Source organism: Eulemur rufifrons, chromosome 2 (genome assembly GCF_041146395.1).
Source record: "Eulemur rufifrons isolate Redbay chromosome 2, OSU_ERuf_1, whole genome shotgun sequence".
In the NCBI taxonomy this organism is placed as follows: domain Eukaryota; kingdom Metazoa; phylum Chordata; class Mammalia; order Primates; family Lemuridae; genus Eulemur; species Eulemur rufifrons.
The window spans coordinates 113,893,550-113,914,211 of NC_090984.1; the positions used below are offsets into that span (position 1 = coordinate 113,893,550).

Genomic DNA, 20,662 nt, shown 5'->3' on the forward strand with positions numbered 1-20,662 from the left:
TTTTTAAGGATTTTTTTAAAATTTATTTTTTATTTGTATATATTCATAGGATACTTGCCAACATTGATATACACTGCAGTGTGGTGAAGTCGGGGCCTTCAGTACACCCATCACCGTAGCAACGCACACTCTACCCACCAGGAAACCTCCCATCCTCCACCCTTCTCCCCCTGCCCCCACCTCTCCGAGTCTCCATTGTCCCCTGTTCCACACTCTGCTTCCACGTGCACACATCATTTGCTCCCACTTATAAGTGAGAACAGGCAGTGTTTGTCTCTCTGTGTCTGCGTTGCTTCATTTAAGATAATGGCCTCCAGTTCCATCCATGTTGCTGCAAAAGACATTTCATTCTTTTTTTCTGGCTGAATGCTATTCCATTGTGTACGTACGCCACATTTTCTTTACCAATCCTCCACTGATGGATACTTAAGTTGATTCCATATCTTTGCTATCGTGAATAGTGCTGTGATAAACATACAAATGCAGTTGTATTTTTATACATTGACTGCCATTCCTTTGGGTAAATACCCAGTAGTGGGATTGCTGGATTGTATGGTAATTCTATTTTAAGATCTTTGAGAAATCTCTATACTGTTTTCCATAGAGGTTGCACTAATTTACATTCTCACCAACAGTGTCAATACTTAAAACTGTCTGGCAAGTGCATCCTTTGCAGCTGTATCTTATGATGAAATTTAGATGCTAACTTAGAGATGTGTCCAAAATACATAGTTTTGCAGAATATATTTGATGATGTGTGAGGGAAGGGAATAGTTTGAAGATCACTGTACCACTCTACTAATAGGTTATAAATTTACTGTGGGATATGGGACCATCTGGTAAATGCGCAGAATGAGGGCTCTAGTAGTGATTTGTATATTAAAAATAATAGGACTAATAACAGAAGCCGATACCTAAATAACTCTCCTGTGCCAGGCACCGTTCTGGGCACTTTACATTCATCCTCCAACAACACCACCATGAGGGAGGAACTATGAAGGTCCCTACTTTACAGATGGCAGAACCGAGGCACAAAGGGGCTAAATAACTTACCTGAGATGACACAGCTCCTTGATGACAAGGCCAGAAAGGAGACCTTGCAGTGAGTGGGGCCCACACTCTAAACCACTGTGCTGATTGCCTATTTAATCGTTCTTATATTTTAAATTTTAAAAAAATGGGTATCCTGTGAAGATACATTCTGATGATTCCTTCCAACATGTTAGTGGGCCCTCGTGCCACCAGGGTGTGCCCACCCTGCTTTGCAGACCACTGCCCTGCAGCGCTGGCTCTCAAGATGTGGAGTATGAACTGCCTAAGTCAGAATCACCTGGGGTTTCTGTTAAAAATGCTGACAGGTGGGCCCTGCCCACAACCTCCAGAGTCAGTCTGTGGGAGGTGGCCCCAGAGTCTGCCTTTTGCCAGCATCCAGGCTGGTTCTGGTGCACCTGGGGCTGGAGAAGGGCTGCCGAGCAGGGGCCACACCAGCCTCTAACACAGGCCCTCTGTTCAGATACTGTCCTACCCAGCCTCCATTTCATCTACTTTTGGCAAAAATCCACTGAGAATCAGAAAACAGAGTATCGTCTTTCTCTATTGGTGCCCTCAGCCTGCCAGGTGGATGTTATCCCACTATACAGATGAGAAAACAGGGTGACTAGCGAGAGCCTCCAGAAGGGAAGCCTCCTGTTGGTACCTTGATTTTAGCCCAGTGAAACTCATGTTGGACTTCTCATCCGGAGAACCTTAAGATAATAAATTTGTCTAGTTTTAAGCCCCTATACTTGTCATCATTTCTTACAGCTGCAACAAGAAGCTAATACAGTTAGTGAGCGATGGAGGCCAGATTCAGGCCCTGGTAGTCTGATGCCAGCATCAGCTGGTCTCTCCACTACGGGTTATGTTGATTTGCCCCTAAGCCCTAAGCTTCCTCTGGGAGTTACATGTCTGTTTCTGACTTCTTCACTACGTGGTGTCTGTAGTCTCCATCCCCTACAGCTCCTACCTCAGGGCCTTTGCATGGGCTGTTCCCTCTGCCTACAAAGCTCTTCCCCCAGATATCTGAATAGCTTACTCCCTCGTTCCTTCAGATTTTTGCTCAAGTATCATCCTATTTAAAGTTAAAATCACCTTACTGCCAACCACCACACACTCCTAATCCCGTTTAATTTCCCCATGTGGTTCACCTTGTGATACACTATATATTTTATGTACTTGCTTGTTTATTGTAAAATCTATCAGGCAAAGGATTTTTGTTTGTTCAATCACTGCAGTATCCCTGGAGGAGAGCCTGGAGCGTGTATGTGCTCAGAAATTATTTGCTGAATGAATCTTGAGGTAGGATAAAGAGGTAGGAGGTACAGAGGGAAGGAGAAGTGGGATGTTGAAATGTGGCAGAGGTCAAGTGACAAGACTTGACCACTGAGCTGGCTGGGGATGGGTGAGGGATAAGGAAAGGCTTCTGCTACACATACTCAAACACAAGTGTATGTATAAAAATGGTATATGACTATATACATTTGTAAACATATGTATACATTATTGACAAAGTATGAAATTCGACACTGTGTTTAAATTCCTATATATTCTAAAGGGAGGCTAGGCAAATTACCAAAAAGTATATATATTATCTTCATAAATAAGAAAGATAAAAGTAATAAATGTGACTGTTCATAATCTTCCACTCTCTCCCCAGCACCACTCCCTCCTTCTAACGCAGAAGGGTCCTCCCTGCCTGGGTCAGTTCCTGTGCTCCTTTCTCAGGAGAATCCAAGACATAGGTAAAATGTAGATAAAACTAAAGACAGCAGAAAAGTTAAGCTTATCTACATAATGAACGACTAAGAGAAAGCATGGAGAGGGTTAGAGAGACTGCTTGGGGCGCTCAGCACTTGGGGAGGTTGGAAGTTGCAAGTGGGAAAGAGGGACAGTTGCAGAGATGGCTGTCAAGGGTCGGGGGAGGGTATTGAGAGTGTCAGCCACTAGGGGGAAGAGATGAAGAGAGTTGCTGTGAATTAGGAAGGCACCTCCTATCATGGAATGTCCTCCAAAATTTGTCTTCTTAAGTTTTGGTTGTCGCCTATATTTCTCAGAATGTTGCTGTCTTAGGAACCCTAGACTTCCTCAGGTTATACACATTGCCTGGACATTCCATACAATGCTAGGATTGCTTTCAGCATTTGTGAAGGGATGATTGTCTTGCCTCATTCTCTCCTGTGAATTCATGTATTATATCATGTAGACTAGATGCCAGATTTGTTAATGGAGGTAGACAGTGCCAAGACTTCGATTACAGTGTGTTAGTGATGACGAAAAGGAAGGAAAGAGTGTGCCTGTTGTGTGATAATAAGTGAAATATTTTGTTTCATGACTAAAATGCCTAGATTAATCTGCAGAGAAAAGAAAGAAAGAAAGAAAGAGAGAGAGAGAGAAAGAAAGAAAGAGAAAGAAAGAAAGGGTAAACAAAAGAAAGACCCATCTTTCCATTTCAGCAAGACGCAGCATTTTGACCACCTGTTGTTATGGAAATTTCCAGAAACAGAAGGGATGCTGGTCATCTTTCTGATGTTCTGGAGAGTGTAATAAAGGATGAACTTTACCAGCTAGGTTCAACATGAGGAATTTTCATCGCACATGTGGGCCATCAGAAAAAAAAAGAAATAGGTTTAGAGACAACTCATTAGGCAAATAATTACTCCCAGATGAGCAAGTTAATGCCAGAGATCGAATATCAACGTGTTTGTGCAAAAGCATATGTCAATTTCGCAGTCCCAAATGTCATTCCAGTTTTTAGAGCAATGTCGTCACTCCCACGTATAATTTTTTGCATAATTTAAATATTTTATATTTTAACAATTGTCCTAGTTCTTTGACAGTGTTGTCGTCCTAAGTTGTTGACAAAAGCTTAATGATGTGTATTCAAAACTTTTTTCATGAAAAATATTTATAAGGTTCACATCACGCTTATTAATTACCTCGATGCCACAATCCCCCGTACCAGCCCTTAGAGCGCAATTTAGTCCGTACTGGATTTGGTTCCTGTCGGCTCCCGTAGCGTCCCTCAAAAAACTTCCGCTTCGACGGGCCGCTGTGATAGATGCACTTCCGGCAGCGGCAGCTCGAGCGGCCGAGGCAAGATGGTGAGTGACTAAGGGTTTCTTTTGAGTGGAGGTCGCAGCGGCCCGAGGCGAGAGAACTGGGCGGTTGCTGCAGGAACTCGGCCCGCCGTCTCCTTCTCTCGCCGGTTCGGTCTCCTCGGCCTGCAGAGGCTTCCGGAGACGGCGCTCAGGTCCACCGCTGGCCCGGGCCGACCAGCGGGCCTCGCACCGGGACCCTGGATCCGGGGCTCGGCGCGGAGGGTCCCGGGGCAGGCGTGTGAAGCGCCAGAGCCGGGCAGGTCGCTGGCTTTGCTTCTCCACCGACCAGGGCTCTGCTGACCGGCGCGGGAGGTTTCAACGGGCGCCTCCTTCAGTAACCGGGACAAATGCTTTCCGAACGGTGCAAGTGAAGGGTGGTACGAATAGAGAAGAGGGTGGGATTCGTTCCAGCTGAGGAGGGGAGAGCGGAGTCGTGGAGGCCGTTCGGAGTGGGGGACGTTTTACAGTGTCGTTGTCTTAAGTTGTTGACAAAAGCCTAACAATGAATATTCAAAAGTTTTTTCGAGAAAAATATTTACAAGGTTCACATGCTTATTACTTTGATGCCACAATCTCCCCGTACAAGCCCTTGGAGCGCAACTTCGTCCGTTAAAGACTGAGCTGTTAGGACGGGCGGAGCTTGGGGGGAAAGGTCCCGCGTGCGATAGTAATAATAAAAACGGCTCGCAGTTGATTCACTAATTCACTAAGCAAGTATTGAGTACTCGCCTTTTGTTTGTTCGGCCAGGCTCGTTTTAGGCACTGAGGATACAGGGGGTGAGCAGGAATGATGAGGTCCCTGCCTTGGTGGAGCTTACATTCTAGAGGAGAAAGCAGAGCATAAACAGACAAAGAAATATATAGTATGATGTCAGGGAGTGCAGTGGGGTGGGATGGTGTGGCCGTTGTCATATAGCTGTTGTAGAGAAAGGGATAGGATACCGAGGGGTGGCTGTTTCTGATAGAATGTCAGCAAAGGCCCTTCCGAGGAGGTGATGTTTAAACAGAGACCTAAATTGAGGGAGTAGCCTGTACAGGTATCTGAGGGGAAGGGGGTGCCGGCACAAGGAACAGCAAGTGCAAAGAACCTGAGGTGGGAATGCGTTTCGCCTGTGTCATGAAAGGCAGGAAGGCCGGAGGTCTTACTTGAGTAGCAGTCTAAGTGTCTGCCAAGTACTTTCCCAGCATTTTCTCATTTATTCCTCACAACGGTCCCCTGAGGTAATTGTTATTGTCTCTATTTTGCCAAAGAAGAGACTGAAACACAGCAAGTGGCTGTGCTGGAACACGAACCCTGTCAGGCTTTTCTAGAGCCATAGAGAAACACCCAGGTTTTGGTATCCAGGAGACCTGACCGTGATTCCCAGGTCCATCTCTGACAAGCTTTGTGACAATAGGCAAGTCACTTAACCTCTCTGGGTCTTGCTTTCCTTATCTGTAAATGAGAGGTAATGACGGTACTAATCTCAAAGTGTTTATAGGAATGTTAAGCACACTGCTTGGCATTTAGTAAGGGCTCAATAATGGATGTGCTTTGTTATTTGAGACTGAGAAACACATAAAATGCCCCAGAGGTGAAGAACTGTGAGACCCATTCAGGAAAATGTCCTCCACCTGGGCCAGATTTGGAGGATCATGAGAAAGGTAGAAGAACCTGGAAAGATTAGTTGTAGTCAGTTTGGCAAGGGCCAGGCATGCCAAACTAAGGAGTTTGGACGTTATGCTAGGGAGCAGCTGAGGAGGACAATGAAAGAATCAGCTGTTGGTTTTAGAAGCTGGAACCACGAGTCTCAATCAGGAGGCTAGAGTCAAAAAAAAAATGGCCTGGACAAAAACAGAGGTAGAGAAATGGAGATAGGAAATAGACAAAAGAGAGTGAAGAACTGAACCAAAATAGATTTGGACTCTTTCAGAGCCCAGATTTTGTAACCAGACTGACAATTAAAGTCCTGACCCTGCCCTTTCTTACTCACCAGTAATATTGGTGAGTACTTCCTTAAGTCGAGTAAATGCTAAGGGGTTTACATGTGTTACCTAATTTCCAGCATCGGATAGGAGGCTAGTATGCCCCACTTTCCGGTTAAGGACACCAAACCTCAAGGAGGTGACCTGACTTATCCAAGATCCCGTAGCCTATTGGTGATGGAGCCAGAATTCAATCCTGGATTCATCTAATTCCACAGCCCATATTCTCAAGCTTGTTGCAGTTTCTCATCTGTAATGTGGGGATAATGAACCCTACCTTGGAGAATTATATGGAATTAATGAGATAGGGAAGGAAAAATGTGTAGTACAGAGTTGGGCACACAGTGAGCACCCCACAGACATTGGCTACCCCAGCCATCAGCACATTTCCCTAGGAGGTATAAATAATTGTTAAAGGCCTATAACTTGGATGGCCCGTTCCAGTATAACTAACTCTGCTACCCAGAATATCTCTGAGCCCTTAATTACCTTCTTCAGAATAAAGCACAAAGTTTTAAGAATCTTGCATGTGGGTAAATATATGTGACATGAACTCTATTAGGTAACCATGATATGGTTGTTTTATCTTGATAATGAAACTATTGGTGTATTAAGTTAGAGGTGCCTACTTGGAGGTGATTTGAGGGAGTTGAGTGGGCCCCTCTAATCAGTAAGTTTACTCATATTTAAAAATGCCATCATTTCTGAGACATTGCTCTGTGTTAAGCATTGTCCTATAACTGAAGGGTCTGTTTTAAAATCAGAAATCCCACTGACCTGATTGATACACTAGGACCTTAAAATGATAATAGCTTTTCACATTGAGAAGAAAGGCCTGCCTGAGAGCCACCACGCTTTATAGGCGGGTGATAGATGAATTGCTATTGAAAGGAAAGCCTTCTGGATCTTGGTGATATCAAAATAGGAGTAAATAATTGCTAAATGATTGTTGAGTGTGTAAAGTGACTTGGCTTTCATAGCCTGATTTCATGAAATACACTCTTGGTAGCCTCAGTCTGGTAGTGTTATATTAAAGAACGTCAAGCGCCGTATCTTCCCCCCAAGAGAGGGTGATCTTAGAATCTCAGCTTCATCAGTTACATCTACTTCTCAATAGAGTTGTTCTTGATTCTAAGACGCAGTCGATTGCAAGGAGCATGAGTAATATACCTTAACAGCTTTTCAGGGAAAAAGAAATTCTACCACACTAAGTGCACACCTTGGCTGCAAGGTACATCTTGGGTTCAGAAATGTTAAAATGAGGAAGAAGTGTTCATGTTTTAGAATCACAGAACAGGTGGGGTGTGGCTCATGCCTGTAATCCTAGCACTTTGGGAGGCTGAGTCAGGAGGATCACTTGAGGCCAGGAGTTCAAGACCAGCCTGAGCAACTTAGCGAGACCCTCTCTCTACAAAAAATATAAAAATTCGCTGGGTATGGTGGCATGCCCCTATAATCCTAGCTGCTTGGGAGACTGAGGCAGGAGAACTGCCTGAGCCCAAGTGTTTGAGGTTGCAGTGAGCTATGATAAAGCCACTTCACTCTACCCCAGCCAATAGAGTGGGACCCTGTCTCAAAAAATAAAATAAAAAATAAATACAGAATCACAGGACAAAAAGAAGGCTGTTCTTTTGAAGTGATCATATTCTGAATTTACATCTGTGTCTGATTTTTTTCCCCCAGGGTCAAAGTCAGAGTGGTGGCCATGGTCCTGGAGGTGGCAAGAAGGATGACAAGGTAAGTAAGCAGCCAGATATGTACTGTGATGTGAGCAAATTATGGAAAATGTCATAGGTCTCAGCTGAGAAGTTCTTTGGGGATACATGAATTTTAAAAAGTAAAATGATCCAGCAGCTTTTTAACTAGTCTGTCCTACAGATACAATACCCTTTTCATGTTTTAGAAAAGATTATTGACCTAACCATCAAATTAGGTATTTAGGAGGTAAAGCAGTAACATTACAGAACTGTTAAAGTAAACCGCCTATAAATTTGGCATTGAATATCCTAGGGTGTGAATAATTGTCTCAAATTACTCAGACTTTTTGGCATAGAACTCAATTCTGACCTCTCTATTCCTTATTGGAATAATGTGACTCACTTGTCATTTATGTGTATGGTAAAAAGATTACATTTACTTACCATAATTACATTTACTTATTAAAATTGCAGGAATATGAAATCTAGCATTTTTTTTTTAAAGGACAGGTTTTTAGTAGCGTCCTAAAAGATAAGGAAAAGTCTACCACCTGAAAAATAGATAGTGGTGGTGCAGAAATAAATTTGTATTTTAATATGATTTTTGTGTGATTTTTTTTTGTTTGTTTTCCTGCTGTTGTAAAAACTCAAGGACAAGAAAAAGAAGTATGAACCTCCAGTACCAACTAGAGTGGGCAAAAAGAAGAAGAAAACAAAAGGACCAGATGCTGCCAGTAAACTGCCACTGGGTAACAACATGGTTTCTCCTTGCTGTCTTTTCAGTTCTCGGGGAAAACCACCTCTGTGCATGTAGCTGAGTGTCTGAAAGGGGAGACAGGAAATAGGGGGGTGGTTGAAGCTCTAGCTCTGTGACTGTACCCCCATTCTGCCTAACTGTAATGTGTGGCATTCCTCTGGGCTGGCATACAAGTTACCCTTTGTTTTAAAATACAGTATTATATGAGTGTCTCACTTTAAGAAGTTCCATTAATTTTCTTTATATAACTAGCTCCTGTAGTGTATTAAAAGTGTAGTTTTAGATCACAAAACCCAGGTTGAATTTGAGTAACTCAGAAACACTTTATTTCATGAAATGAAATGCCATTGTATTGAAGTTCAGATCATGGAATGCCTGAACTTAATTTTTCAATGGATTCCTGCTGAATAAAACTGAAACCAGGTGAGCTGACCCAGCCCCCCTCTCCATCTACAGCCCTGCCAATCCCCCTGGCTCGTCTGTCACACCATCACACTGCCTGCCTTGTTTTTTGACTCTTCTGCATAATAGGGCTTTTGCCCTTACTTTTCCCTTGACATATAACGTTCTTTCTCCACTGGTTATTTTTATTGATTGATTGAGACAGGGTCTTGCTCTGTCTCCTGGGATAGAGTGCAGTGGTGTCATCATAGCTCACTGCAACCTCAAGTTCCCAGGCTTGAGTGATCCTTCTGCCTCAGCCTCCTGAATAGCTGGGACTACAGGCACACGCCACCATGCCTGGCTAATTTTTTCTATTTTTTGTAGAGATGGGGTTTCCTCTTAGGCTGGTCTTGAACTCCTGGCCTCAAGTGATCCTCCTGCCTCAGCTTCCCAAAGTGCTAGGATTGCAGGCATGAGCCACCATGCCCGGCCTTCCCCCACTTTTCATGGCTACCTGCTTCTCATCATCCCTTCAGCTCAAATACCTCCTTCACCCCATCTAAAAATGTCTCTCCCTACTTAGAAGAAAAAACTAAAAAGAAATATGTAAACTAATTTTTTAAAAAATATTGTTCAGTTAAGAACAAAGGGAGTCAAATAGTAAAACCAGTCATTGATCTACCAAATGAATCAATATGGTATTGGTACAGAAGGAGATAATTAGGTCACCAGAACAGAGCAAGCGGTCCAACAATCGAGTCAAGTTATGTGGACATTTAATATGTTAAAGGTGACACTTCAGTTCTGTGGGGAATAGGATGAGTTATTTAATATAAATGACATTTTTAAATTTTTGTCTAAAGAAAATGAAATTAGATTTCTTGCCTCTTGTGTCAGATGGATTACAGCTATACATATGAAAATAAATAAATAAATGAAAATTCAGGAATATATTTAACCTTAGGGAAGAAGCAGCTTTTTGAAGTAAGTGAGGAAACTCAGAAATCGTAAACGAAAAGGTTGACATTCTGGTCTATGTAAGTGATAAAATTTCTGTGTGGCATTAGACTTCAAAACAAAGCCAAAAGAAACAATAAAGTGTGGAAAAAATATTTACCATATATGTGATGAAGAGGGTTAATATCCCTGATATTTCAAAATTCTACAAATAGATGAGTATGTGTCCAGCTAGCTTGCAACAGTGTATACTGCCTGAGCAACAAACGTAACTTTTTATTAGCGCATATGGGGAAAAATAAACCAAACTGTCTGTTGGTCAATGGCTTTTTTCCTCTTTAAGTATGTAGACTGTTCAGGCAGCGCAAGTCGTTTTGGACTAGCTATTTGGTCACAGACCTCGCCCCTATTTTCAAATGCATGCTTATAATGGCCAAACTCTCCTTTCCATTTTAGCATGTTTCCTTAGGGTTACCAGACTGAATTTTTCAGAATCTATCCAACCAAAAAAGACTTATTCCACTGATAGGGTCTCAAAATTATTTAAGTAATTACATCAGAAGCCTGATCCGAAGATTTCCTGGCACACAGTTTTCTGTGGGTCTCCGAGATAGTCTTTTTTGTTGAAGACAAAGCACTGTGACCTAAAGCTGATTTGCAAGCTCTTTTAAAAAAGCATCAAAGTAAAATAAATACTATAGATGGAAAAAAAAACTTATTTCCTTAATTGCAAACTTTAAGTACCAAGTATAATAAAACTTTATATTTTAATTACAGTGACACCTCACACTCAGTGCCGGTTAAAATTATTGAAGTTAGAGAGAATTAAAGACTATCTTCTCATGGAGGAAGAATTCATTAGAAATCAGGAACAAATGAAACCATTAGAAGAAAAGCAAGAGGTAAGTTGAAAAGTTACCATAATTTTCTTTTTTTTTTTTTTTTTACAAGTTGAATATTTAGAACCTAAAATTATTAACAAATAAATGAGATATTGAAGTAGTTGACCCTGTCCAGGCTTTTTAGCTATTTTTTTTTTTTTTTTTTTTTTGAGACAGGGTCTTGCTCTGTTGCCCAGGTTAGAGTGTAGTGGCATCATTATAGTTCACCCTAACATTGAACTCCTGGGCTCAAGCGATCCTCCTGTCTCAGCCTCCCAAAGTGCTAGGACTGCAGGTGTGAGACAGCACACCAGCCTAGCTGCCTTTTAAAAGCATCAGCTGCTTTGTAAGTATAGTGAACTATTAGAATCATCTGTGTTTTAGATCTAATCTGCTTTTTCTTCTTGGCATTTTCTTATATAGGAGGAAAGATCAAAAGTGGATGATCTGAGGGGGACCCCAATGTCAGTGGGAACCTTGGAAGAGATCATTGATGACAATCATGCCATTGTGTCTACGTCTGTGGGCTCAGAACACTATGTCAGCATTCTTTCATTTGTAGATAAGGACCTGCTGGAACCAGGCTGCTCGGTCCTGCTCAACCACAAGGTAAGGCGATAGTCTTTAAGAAGGCCCATAGGAGTGCTTTCTTTCTCCTTCCTCTTAGATCCATCTGCCCGTCCATGGAAGTGGATTGCCAGAGCACTCCTAAGGGGGGAGAAAGATGCTGAGGTTGGCATTGCTTTAAACAGATTGGGTGAACCTCACAGTCCTGTGTTAAAGCTTGCTATTTCCTGTTAGGTGCATGCTGTGATAGGGGTGCTGATGGATGACACAGATCCCTTGGTCACAGTGATGAAGGTAGAAAAGGCCCCCCAGGAGACCTATGCTGATATTGGTGGATTGGACAACCAAATCCAGGAAATTAAGGTATGACTGGGAACCATCTCTGGGACTTCACACTTTTGGTTTCTGCTGCTGTCCTGTTTAGGGTACTTCGAAGTTGTTTTTCATGTTTGTTTGTTTTTATTGATCAGGCCAGTAGCTGACTCAGAGTTTGCCAGTTCTGGTATTTTTGTATTTGTTGATACTGAGGTAGGTAATAGAAATAACAATAAATTGTATGCTAGTGCCTACAGCAGCTGCAGCTTAATACTTCTTATACGTAATGTTTAATGTATGGTCTGTGAATACATAATGTTTCCAATTGTGTTGACTTCAGCTGTGGGTATCTGGAAACCTCCAGTGTTTTATGGAGGGTAGCATGTGGACCTGCACACACTAAGTGGGGTCTAGAACATAATCCCAGCGTCTCTGTGCTCCTGGGGGTTGTGGGAGATGTGGTCATTGAGCATGGCGGTGGGTCACCTCTCTGCATGTTCTTCCATTGATAGGGAAATCATTCAGAGCTATCACAGATCTCCACCGGTGATCTCGGCTAGGAAATAGCCATAATGTCCCCAGGTGGGAACAGCAGTCAGGAAGACTTTCCCTATCCTATCTGTAGTCTAATTGAAAACGGTGAATTTTAGCTTTCTTAAGTCTTAAATGTTGCTCAAGGTTGGCAACATTTAAGGAAAGTAAAAGGGAATTTGGGTGCAATTAGGAAGAAGGGCGGGGTGCTGGGAGCTCAGGTAGGACAGGTATCCTCTTCAGTATGGCCTTGCTGCTAATGGAAGTCAAGCACCTGGTCTTTAAGAAGAGTAATTGAGATTTTTTGCTTATTTTTTATTGAAAGCAATATATTCTCATGATGCCAATAGATCTAATAATTTCAATAAGAAAGCTTTTCATTTTTACCAAGTATTTGTTTTCTATAGGAATCTGTGGAGCTTCCTCTCACCCATCCTGAATATTATGAAGAGATGGGTATAAAGCCCCCTAAGGGGGTCATTCTCTATGGTCCACCTGGCACAGGTATGCTGTTTGACACTTTGCAGGCACTCAGCTTGTCTCTTATGCAGCAGCAGTGGATATTTATAATTACTAAAGCATTGAGTGAGGACACCACAGCTCCTCAGTTTAAAACAGGGGTGCTCAACCTTGGCTGTATACTGGAACCATCTAGGGAACTTTAAAAACTACTGATGCCTGGTCCCATCCCCAAAGATGCTGACACATTCACCTGGAGTGTGGTCAAGCCTCAGAGCCATGATTAAGAACTGCTTTAAAAGCTCTATTCTGTGGTGTTTAGATCAGATTCATTTTCCTGGCCCATAGTACTGAATAATAAATATACGCTGGAAGAATAAGTGAGTGAAGATAAAAGCTTATATATGTTTGGTTCATTATGCAATAAGTTGACCTGAGTTAGTAGTAGAGCCCAGGACTTAGCAGTTCATCGCTATGGAAATTCCAAAGGAAGAGCAGTCATTTGCTTGAAGAATTGACACTGTGTTCCTAAGAGGCTCTGTGCTAGCTGAGGGTGCCTGCACTGGAGGGACTGGGAGATACCTGCACTCAGAGGCCTAGAGCTAGAAGAGATCACTCTATTGCAGCCTCTCATCTTACAGCTTGGGAAATACATTTCAGAAAGGCCCTAATGGCCCTGGGAGTTGAGCTGGTAACAGGGCTGGAGCTGGAACACAGCCACCAGACCCTTTGCCGCAGGCCACCTGCAGGGCACTGGCACTAAAGGGGCTGCGGTAAAAAATCACTGGGCAGGCACCATCATTGGAGGGGTAGGAGACTTGTTTCTCTGGCCATTAAAGCAGCCCAGTAGCTACACTTGGATGCTTTTGGGCTGTAAGATCTCATCTACCTAAGAGGTCCTCTTTGTCTTCTGTTTACCATCCCTAATTGATGGTTTCGGGGAGCAGTCCAGCCTTTGCACCTGCCACTATGCCTGTCTGACTAAAGGGAACATCATTGCTGAATGTTGCAAAACTTAACTTTGTGTCAGCCTTTCCACTTCCATGAAGTCTTCCGTGTCACTCACCAGCCAGCCTCTTCCCCTGCTGGTCTAAGGCTGCCAGTTCTGCCCGTAACTGCCTCTGTGTCCTGAGGCGCCTATCCAGCCCTTGCCTGTGTTCTCACTTACCCAGGTCTTAACGGCTCAAAAATTCTCAAATTGGGTGTTCTTTGCTGACTTTTGGTTTTGGCCTGAAAGAGAAATAGCAGGCAATGAAGCAATAGTGGAAATGTTTTAACTCTTCCCTGAGACAGGTGGAAGGAACTGCCTGTCCCTCAGAGAGACTCGCCACAGATTGAGAAGAGTCTCCCGAGCTTCCCGTCAGGAGCTAGTCCTGGTCCCGCTGTCTGAGCCAGCAGCGAGCCCACCCAGCAACTACTCTCCTGGTAGCACCAGGCACTGCTGGCCTGGGGCTCAGGAACACGTCAGTGTGTCTCCTTACAGCCAAACCCAGAACTCCCAGACCTTTTTTCATCACTGATCGTTTTGTTGGTGTTTAATTTGGTTCTCTAACCCTGGGCTGGATGGGTCAGGTTAATATATGCAACTTTGAAGGGGCCCAAGAAAGGCTCACCCAGAGAAAAAAATGAGATTTATTTCATCACTGGCACAGAGCAGTTCTTCCTATAGGCAATTATAGTTTACAGTTCTTTAGTGGAAAATCTGGATCAAGGTTTGAAAATAACCAAGTAAAAAGTATTTTCTGACATTATCATGATGTCAGAACTATTTAGGAAAACAGTTCAAAATACTCAAAACATGATAGATTTTTCTGAATTTCCTCTTACCTATTTAGGAGAACAGAATGTCAGGACACCTGAATGGTGTGTGTGCCTTTTCATCAGTGGGGCCTGCCCAATTTTGGTGGCAATTTAAGATGGTAATGATAGAGTTTTTAACTTAAAACCTTATCTTTTTTCTAAAATAGGTAAAACCTTGTTAGCCAAAGCAGTAGCAAACCAAACTTCGGCCACTTTCTTGAGAGTGGTTGGCTCCGAACTCATTCAGAAGTACCTAGGTGATGGGCCCAAACTCGTACGGGAATTGTTTCGAGTCGCTGAAGAACATGCACCTTCCATCGTGTTTATTGATGAAATTGATGCCATTGGGACAAAAAGGTAGAGTTTCTCATACCTATTTTGCATTGTTTAGAGGCAATATTGCATAGCTCGTTTCTGAGGATGAACACTCTCTGGGCTCTCCCTGTGGCCCCAGTTCTTGCTGTGCATTGCCCTCCATAGATGCTTCAGGCTCTGCACTCCTGGGGCCCAGGTAACAACTGCCTAGGAGCTGTGAAAGTCTCGAGATTGGTCAGTTGTGAATAGCATGTCTTGAGCCAGGCTCACCGTGAGCCAGGACCATCTGGACTCTGGGGCCACAGCTGTGAGCACGATTGTTTCTGCCCTCGAGGTGCTCACAGTCAGGTTGGGAGATCAGGTACCAGACATGGAGATAAAATAAATGAAAAACAATTTCAGGCGTAGAAGCTGCTCTGAAGAAATATGATCTGTAACTTGGCTGATGGGGTACGGGGTGTCTTAGTCCATTTGTGCTGCTATAACAAAGTGTCACAGGCTGAGTGATTTATAAAGAATGGAGATATATTCCTCACATTTCTAGAGGCTGGGAAGTCCAAGATCAAGGCACTGGCATTGGCGTCTAGTGAGGGCTGCTCTCTGCTACCAAGATGACACCTTCTTTGTTCTGTTCTCCAGAGGGATAAACACTAACAAGCCAAGCCTAAGCCAGATCCCTCCAGCTCTTTATAAGGCACGACTCCATGTCTGATAAGGCTCTGCCCTACCGCCACAGTGGGAATTCAGTTTCAACACAAATTTGGGGGGACACACTCAGACTGTAACAGGGGGTGCTGGTTCTTTTGCTAGAACAATTGAGGGAGTGACATTTAGGTTGAGAAAGGAATGTTGAGGTGTTTTGTCATGATGAGGTCTTTGCTGTAATTCCCCATTAGCAGATCAGTTGGGTCTTCATTCCTTCTTCCGCTCTTCTTTCCCAAAGATATGACTCAAATTCTGGTGGTGAGAGAGAAATTCAGCGAACAATGTTGGAACTGTTGAACCAGTTGGATGGATTTGATTCAAGGGGAGATGTGAAAGTTATTATGGCCACAAACCGAATAGAAACTTTGGATCCAGCACTTATCAGACCAGGTTAAATTTCTTTTGTTTCATCGTGGAGAATTAATGTGTTTATATAATTTGTGTTTTAAGTGTGCTTTAGGAGGATCATCAAATGATACTACAGTGAAACTTACAATATTAGCCAAGACCATGATACAGTTTGTGCACTGTGGCCCTTTGAATTCTAGTCCTATGTCTTTGTCTTTTCTTTTTTTTTTTTTTTTTGAGACAAGAGTCTCACTCTGTTACCCTGAGTGCTGTGGCATCACAGTCCTATGTCTTGATGCTTCCTTCCCTGTAATATTCCCTCCCTTTTTAGCCTCAAGAACTTGCTGCCTTTTCCTGAAGAAATCATTCATACGATAGCTAGATGTAGTCTTTACATTCAGGTACTATCAGAAGTAGTAGCATTTTGCCATCTTTTGTAAGGTTTTTAGCAAAATAGGTCTGTCCTTTTTCACTAAATATGCCATTCAGGAATTGCTACTTTCATTTATTTCTGAAGCTAAAAAGGAAAGAGGATTTCTTTTAAATGAGGTGAATTCAAATGTAGAAACTTACACTGTAAAAACGAATGTTCACTTTTTAAGATTTGGATGTCCTTCCCTCAGAATACTGTCTGACTGAAACTGCATGTGTAAAGGAGATGGGCTGAGGCCTCTTTCTGAGCCACGGTAGGGCCCGTCCTGGATGGGGCTGTGGCTAAAAACTTTTTATACCTGCAGGCCGCATCGACAGAAAGATCGAGTTCCCCCTGCCCGATGAAAAGACTAAGAAGCGCATCTTTCAGATTCACACAAGCAGGATGACGCTGGCTGATGATGTAACTCTGGATGACTTGATCATGGCTAAAGATGACCTTTCTGGTGCTGACATTAAGGTGAGAACCTGCGCCAGGTCAACTTGTTTCTGGAAATGTGGCCCATCCATCAGGAAAGACCGTGTTCTTGAGGTGGTGGTTAGGTGGGGTGGATATGTGGGTGTCTGGGTTTTAACATCATAATTGTTATATTGGTTTACCATGACATCCAAAATGGTAGATTCGCTTATTACTGTAAGTCACTTTTAATGCCCCATTTTATGGAGTAAATGACCCTAAATCACCTGTACTGACACTAAGCTTGCCGCCGCCTCCACTAGGCCTGGTGACTTTCTCAGGTGTGTCAGTCATAGCCACTCAGTCCTGGGTCAGGGGAAGGCCCCACCCTAGAGCTGCAGAGTAGGGACCAGCACCCACCGCATTCATGTTCTGGTAGGTTGTACCAGACTGTACCTCTTGGTTTTACCATGAACGTACATGAGTTAGGACATTTCTTCCCAGATTTATAGCATAGCCTGGCAGCTTTGAATATAGGTGCAGCCTGCTTTCCCTGGGAAGACGTGGGTTCTTGTCAGGCGCACATGCCACGGTTAGGTGGGAACAGCACGTGCCTTTCTGGCCAGTGCCTGTACTGAGCCCATGGGGCTTTGGTACCAGAGAACTAGGTTAGTATCTCAGTTGGTGAGTAAAATTTTTTTTCCCCCCCCCAAAGTCCAGAGTGCTAACCATTACACCATGGGGCCCACTAAAATTTTTTTTTAATTGAAATTATTTAATTTTATACCAACTTATTTAGAAAATTTTCAAGCCTTCAAAAATGTTGTAGCAGAGTAGTACAGTGATGCACCAAGTTAACATTTTACTTATTTGTTTTCTCTTTTTCTATACAAACACACTTTCTTTTTTGCTGAACCATTTGAAGTAAATGACCTGATCTGGCCATAACTAAACAGAAACTTCTGTGCCAGGACTAAGTGTATTTTTGTCACATCATGTTGCATACATTTGTGTTTATATTAGAATAAATATTATACTGTAACTTTCAGTATCTAACCAGAATACCTGTTCTCTTATGACTCCATCAATGAAGTGGGCATATACTCTCAATTGCCTCTGAGTTTCAGGGTATAATTTCATCTATTTCCTAGCAATATTATTCCCTTTAACAAAAGTACAGCTGTAAGAATTTACTGACCTGCCAAGCCGGCTACACAGCTTAGTAGAACCTGAGCCAAAACTAGAACCCACAGCCTTGATTCCTGAGCCAGTCTTCTCTCTTATCTATAATTACTCCCAGTTTAAGCTACTTTAAATCCTTTCAGAAAATAATTATGCTTACAACATTTTAAAAATCTAATCTTTTCTCAAATGAGCAACTGTGCTTAGTCTGGCTATCTTATACCTTATTTCAAAATAGCTCTTTCTGAATTGCTTGTTAAAATAAAAATAAGTATTCATACTGTTCTTTCTTATAGGCAATCTGTACAGAAGCTGGTCTGATGGCCTTAAGAGAACGTAGAATGAAAGTAACAAATGAAGACTTCAAAAAGTCTAAAGAAAATGTTCTGTATAAAAAACAAGAAGGCACCCCTGAGGGGCTCTATCTCTAGTGAACCACAGTTGCCATCAGGAAAATGGGAGTTTTCCTGACCTCAGAGGGATGAGGTTGGGGAAGTTGCCCAGAGGGATCCATGGTCCCGCTGATTGTTATTAGCAAACATCCCATGTGTCTTTTGGAGTATGACGTGTAAGCTGTCCCTTGGGCAGCCTTTGTCTGCTGGTCACTGTGCAGTACTCTTCCCAATAAAGGAGGTTCTTTCGCAAACACTTCGTCCCTGTTTCTGGAGTCTCCACACACATCCGCCCCGCCCCCACTCAGCTACGAGTGGGTGGATCTAGCTTTAGGGAAGCTTCTGGGCAAGAAAGCTCAGGCCACAGTCACAAGGAGTGTAGACTTAAGTACCTGTTGCGCACCCCCTGCAATCACACCCCCTGCAATCACACCCCCAAAGCTGACGGTTCAGCAGTTATGGGGGGGGCGGGGAATATGCTCATAACCACACAGCCAGTAGTCTTAATAAAAGCTGGCTGAGCACGGCTCACGCCTGGAATCCCAACACTGGGAGGCCAAGGCAGGAGGATCACTTAAAGCTAGGAGTTCAAGACCAGCCTGGGCAACATGATGAGACCCCGTCTGTGCAAAAAATTAAAAAATTAGCTGTGTGTTGTGGTGTAGACCTGTAGTCCCAGCTACTCAGGGGTCTGAGGTGGAAAGATGGCTTGAGCCCAGGAGGTTGCAGTGAGGTATGATGGTGCCACTGCACTCCAGCCTGGGTGACAGAGCAAGACCCTGACTCTATAAAAAGGAAAAAAAAATTTTAATAAAAAAGGCTGAGTTAATGGGGCTATTGTTTCCACGGAGAAGGAAATACAGCTTTCCCTTTTTGTAAGTTCTGTGGACAGTGTGGGTTCTCAGCACTCAGGGGACAGGAAATAAGTCCTGCTGTTCTCAAGAGACTGAGGATTCCTAAAAGAAATTCTGAAAAGTCAGGGCCGAAGAGTCTCTACTGGCTCTGCCCTCCCTTGTTCAGAAATCTCATCCCTTTCAAGAGTATTCAAAAACATGTCAGAACTGCCTTCCCTTCCCTTTCTCCATTTCATTTCTCTTTTCTTTCTGAACTGATGGGTCCTAAAGCCATCAGGTGCAGCAGACCAAGGTAAGCATCCACTTGGCCGGGTGGCCTGGGCTGTGGGAGCCCACACTGGGTGAGGAAGGCGTACTAGGTTTGCTGTTACCACCGTAACAAGTTACCACAGACTTGCCTTAACACAATTTTAACTCACAGTTCTACGGGTCAGAAGTCCAACACCGGTCTCGCCAGGCTGAAATCATGGTGTCAGCAAGACTGTTCCTTTCTGGAGGCTCTAGGGGAGATGCCACTCTTCCTTGTTCTCAGAGGTGGTTGGCAGAATGCAGTTTCTCGCAGTGACAGGACTCAGGTCGACGTTTCCTTGCTGGCTATCAGCTGACGGCCCTCCTCCATCCTCAGCCAGCAGCAGCAGGTCAAGGCCCTCTCAAGCTCCGAGTCTCCTGCCTTTTCTTCTATCTTCCCATCTCTCTGACCCTTCTTTCTGCCTCTACACTTTTAAGGACCTTCATTACTACATTAGGGCCACCAAGATAATCCAGGATAGTCTCCCCACTTTAAGGTCTGCAACCTTAATTTCCATCCGCAAAGTTCCTTTTGCCATGTAACATATCACAGCTCCAGGGCTTGGGGTGTAGACATCTTGGGGGCGGGGGCCACTCTGCCTACCACAGACGACATCCACACATGTTGGCAGCACATGTTGGCAGCTCAGTGCAGGATGAGGACGATGTACCTGTGGGAGGGTGTCCACGTGGGGCACAGCACGAGCACTCAGCATGGGCAGGGTGAGGATGGCATCCCTGTGGGTGTCGGGGCCCAAGGCTGACGAAGGGTGTACGTGCAGGGTGGGGCAGCCCGTGTGGAGCACAGGAGCCCAAGCAGGTGAGGAAGACATCTGTGCAGGGACTGGATGGCAGCAGTCAAGTCAACAGTAAGGACGGTGGCTCCTCTCTGAGCAGGAGTCACAGATATGGAGGGGAAGAAAACGAGAATAAACTCTGTCCACCAAGAGCTCCCGGGAACAGCAACACCCCTCCCTGTTGCAAGGAGCACACCTAGACCCAGCTCTTTGCTTCAAAATACCATTCTTCACTAAAGAGCCACAGCTGATTCCAGAGCTACAAGGAAGTACGTTTTGCCAGAAAGCAAGGGAGAGAGAGCTCAAAGAACGATGGGGGATGTGTCAAAAGGACACAGAAGCCCGCCTGAAGGGCTTCCACTGGCCAAATCTGGGACAATTTGAGCATCAAAATAATTAATATTAACAGAATACAGTATAGTCCTTTAAATAAAATAGGAAACTATGAGCTCATACTAATACATATGAATTGATTGAAAGTTTGATGAGGGCTGGGCCTAGTG

General features: G+C 43.6%; 1 protein-coding gene across 1 annotated transcript; it reads left to right on the forward strand.

Annotated features, from left to right (window-relative positions):
• Nucleotides 1–4,104: 4,104 nt before the first annotated feature.
• On the forward strand, nt 4,105–18,468 carry PSMC1 (proteasome 26S subunit, ATPase 1). Its single transcript, XM_069465215.1, has 11 exons — nt 4,105–4,139; nt 7,785–7,838; nt 8,451–8,547; nt 10,674–10,798; nt 11,201–11,386; nt 11,579–11,707; nt 12,598–12,694; nt 14,617–14,806; nt 15,708–15,859; nt 16,555–16,709; nt 18,125–18,468. The coding sequence occupies exons 1-11, from the start codon at nt 4,137–4,139 to the stop codon at nt 18,257–18,259; spliced, it is 1,323 nt and encodes a 440-aa protein (XP_069321316.1). The 5' UTR covers nt 4,105–4,136; the 3' UTR covers nt 18,260–18,468.
• Nucleotides 18,469–20,662: the final 2,194 nt, after the last annotated feature.